The sequence below is a fragment of the Perkinsus marinus genome (genome assembly GCF_000006405.1).
Source record: "Perkinsus marinus ATCC 50983 genomic scaffold scf_1104296958444, whole genome shotgun sequence".
In the NCBI taxonomy this organism is placed as follows: Eukaryota; Perkinsozoa; order Perkinsida; family Perkinsidae; genus Perkinsus; species Perkinsus marinus.
Window position 1 is genome coordinate 37,817 of NW_003206792.1, and position 2,830 is coordinate 40,646.

The 2,830-nt window shown below is 50.3% G+C and overlaps 2 protein-coding genes across 2 annotated transcripts in view; both read left to right on the plus strand.

Moving 5' to 3' along the window:
• The window catches only part of Pmar_PMAR008300 (hypothetical protein), a gene marked incomplete at its 5' end in the record, with an annotated part of 2,227 nt that extends 442 nt beyond the window's left edge, over positions 1 to 1,785 (plus strand). Inside the window, 8 exons of the mRNA XM_002774306.1 lie at positions 1 to 87; positions 168 to 261; positions 311 to 452; positions 640 to 733; positions 842 to 978; positions 1,025 to 1,116; positions 1,161 to 1,216; positions 1,640 to 1,785. Coding sequence (XP_002774352.1) covers positions 1 to 87; positions 168 to 261; positions 311 to 452; positions 640 to 733; positions 842 to 978; positions 1,025 to 1,116; positions 1,161 to 1,216; positions 1,640 to 1,755 — 818 coding nt within the window. The 3' untranslated portion in view covers positions 1,756 to 1,785. The remainder of the gene's footprint in view (positions 88 to 167; positions 262 to 310; positions 453 to 639; positions 734 to 841; positions 979 to 1,024; positions 1,117 to 1,160; positions 1,217 to 1,639) is intronic.
• A 70-nt stretch (positions 1,786 to 1,855) lies between these two features.
• Pmar_PMAR008301 (hypothetical protein) lies at positions 1,856 to 2,732 on the plus strand (the record flags this gene model as incomplete). The annotated part of the gene is made up of 6 exons (XM_002774307.1): positions 1,856 to 1,994; positions 2,040 to 2,107; positions 2,158 to 2,254; positions 2,299 to 2,424; positions 2,471 to 2,589; positions 2,628 to 2,732. Coding segments are annotated over 6 exons (654 nt in total), but the record flags the coding sequence as incomplete, so codon positions are not given.
• Positions 2,733 to 2,830: the final 98 nt, after the last annotated feature.

Below are 2,830 nucleotides of genomic sequence, written 5' to 3' on the forward strand. Positions count from 1 at the left end.
CCCCAATTCACTCCCAAGTCGAGTTCGTTACCTCTATACCCTGGCAGCTATTGGCTCACTTTCCTAGGCCTATTCGGCAGCGTGCAGGTAGTATTAGTAGTAGTGGTTTGGTCTTCCTCGTTGATGGTTTGCTTCTGTGCTTCAGTCCTCTACCCTGCTCTTTACAGAGCCTCAGTCGGAGGCTCTGGGATTAACAGGAATCTGTGTTAAGTTTAGAGAGCACAAGGCGATCAGGCAAGCCCTGCTGGTCCTTCATAATCGGTAGGAAGGATGACAGCTAGGTGTGATTTGCTGAGAGTGTGGTATGTAGGTATCTATTGCATCCGAAGAAGGCAGATGACGGTATGAAATTGAGCTGGATTAGACCTGTGAACTATGGTAAAATCCTGAGGGAGTCGTCAGCAGCAGCAGCGCACAGTGAGGGCAGTGCAGGGGACGGCAAGGCGACTCCGGTAGTGATTTTTGGGTGGGAAATACAGTTGAAATTTCCTATGTGAGTGTTACGGTATATAAAGGTGTCTCCTCTGAAAATGAGGACATTAATACGTATATCAATGCGATCACAGTTTGCCCTCTGCTGTATCTTAATCTCTTATCATGGACGAAGTATCAGTTGTGGTAATGGGTTTACGTACTCAGGAGGAAGATCCTCTGCCCATGCCGATGCCACCACCGTTACCTCTACCTCCTACTGGGGCATCGATCGTATCGCAGTATGAGGCCAGTGCCGAGGGTAGGTCGATGCTTAGTTGAGATTGCTCTCATTTTGCATTCAGCGTGGGCGTAGTGGTCCAACATCGCCATCCTATTGGTCGTATTATTATGGCAGTTTTTGTATCAGATGGAGTTCTTCGGACGGCTATACAGTTGTCCTGTCCAGAGGGGGGCACTGAGGTCCCTAGTTCGGTGGCGGAGGCATTCAAGCAGTTACTGGATCGTCTAGCTGCCTTGGAGAAGGAGAATGACCATATGGCTCAGGTGTGGTTTTGGCACTCTGTCAATGGTGATACCGTTTCTCTGTCAGCTTCTGAGCGCTAGAGGAACTTCCTCGGGGGTGGCTGGGGTCGCGGATAAGGAGGCTGATAGCGAGGATGAGGAGGAAGCGGCATTGGAGCGGTATTGTAGAGGAGTGGTGATGTGTTTGAGATTGTCCCCTTCAGGCTTGGGCTCACGAGCTCACCATCGGCTACGGCATCCCATGGGGTGAAGCGGAATAGTAGGAAGTGGGGTCGCTCTCATAATCTAGTACAAGTGCAGTGCGTGTTAATTTGATCGACAAATGTGTGTTATTCTTGGAGATTAATGAGAATCGATCTGGAACTATATCGCCTCATACAACGATGAACATGTGTTGTGATGAAAGTACCCGTTTGGGAGTGTGGTGATAGCGACAACTTGTTCACTTTAATTTTATCCGACAAAATAACACACATTTGCATATCAACTTGACACGTAGTGTATATAAAGAATCGTAGGACTATTGTAGGTCGATAGTGCGCGGGAATATCGGCAAGTTGTGGCTTGAACAGCCATTGTTGTTGTTGTTCAACGTTCTCTTTATAGAGTCACATGCCGTCGTATAGGGTGTAGATGCCCATATCGTATAGGCGGTATGTCGTTTGTTACGATCGTGCCTTAGGCGACGCGGTAGTGGACTTGGAAGAATCTGGTGCCAAGAGGCCACCATGGCGTGTCGGTGGTGCATTGGGAGGGGGATCTCCTAGCAGTCAGAGAGGCAACAGTACAGACGTATAAGTTACTGAATATCAGCTATGTTATCATTACTTTGATAATGGTGTTGGGTTTTGACTTTATGGTCGTCGTCCATAGTCGTAGTGTTTTACGGTCTCCGACAATGACGGGCACTCCTGCTGCTGGTCTACGGGTGTTGAGGCGCCGCCCTACTGCACCAGCGGACTTCGCCATAGTTACGGGGTCTATGGCTCGGCCTCAGAGTGTTCCTAGTGGGGATGGGCAGCAGCAGGCACTATGCAGTAGGAGGAGGCTCTTTTGAAGCGGCGAGATGTTCTTTGTGGAAGGTACGATACGGCGGACTTTAGATAGGGGCGACCACCGCCTCGGACGATGGGCATATATAGGAGCTCAGGTGAGAGGACTGCTCAGTAGCGTATGTTCGATGGTCGTTGTCGTCGTCAGCTCTCTCTAGTCTGTGATACCTTACCACCAGGCATGGCGGCTGCCTCTGCTAGTGCTGTGACCTTGGCCAAGCGTGAAGTTAAAGGATTCACGCCGGGTAGGGCGACCTGACCCACCACTTACCATCGTCGGTCACTTCAGATCTGTTATTGATCACCAGACTAATCGACAAGGCCGTCTCTGCGTCGTCACTATCGTGTCGGTCGATCTCCCTTATAGTGTACACAGCTCTCCATAGTGGCCTTTCTAACAGAGATGACCTCATCAGTGAGTGGAGCGGCACATCGAATATGTGTGTTAGTTCACCGTTTAGATGAGGTCCTCTCCAACAGCCGTACTAGTTTGGGGAGTGATGGTAACATCGTGGAAGTAATCGAGTTGGGGTATATGCTCAGGCCTCACAGCATTGCTAACTACAGGCTTGTCTTGCAGGTGGGGAGTCTCCTGTGAGTGTGGATAGCCTTTTTTAGATGCTATTAGAGAGGCTTGCGGGCAAGAACGAGTGTGTTCGATGGGAGGCTCTGTCAGGGTCATGCATGGCTATGTGTTTGTTGGTACTGGGCGATCTCCCAAAGGTGGGGTATTGGGATAGCGATCGACACCGAGACCCACGTGTAGGAGGTCGGTCGGACATGGACGAAGCAGTGTGAGCGTGAGCTTGTCACAGCACCGA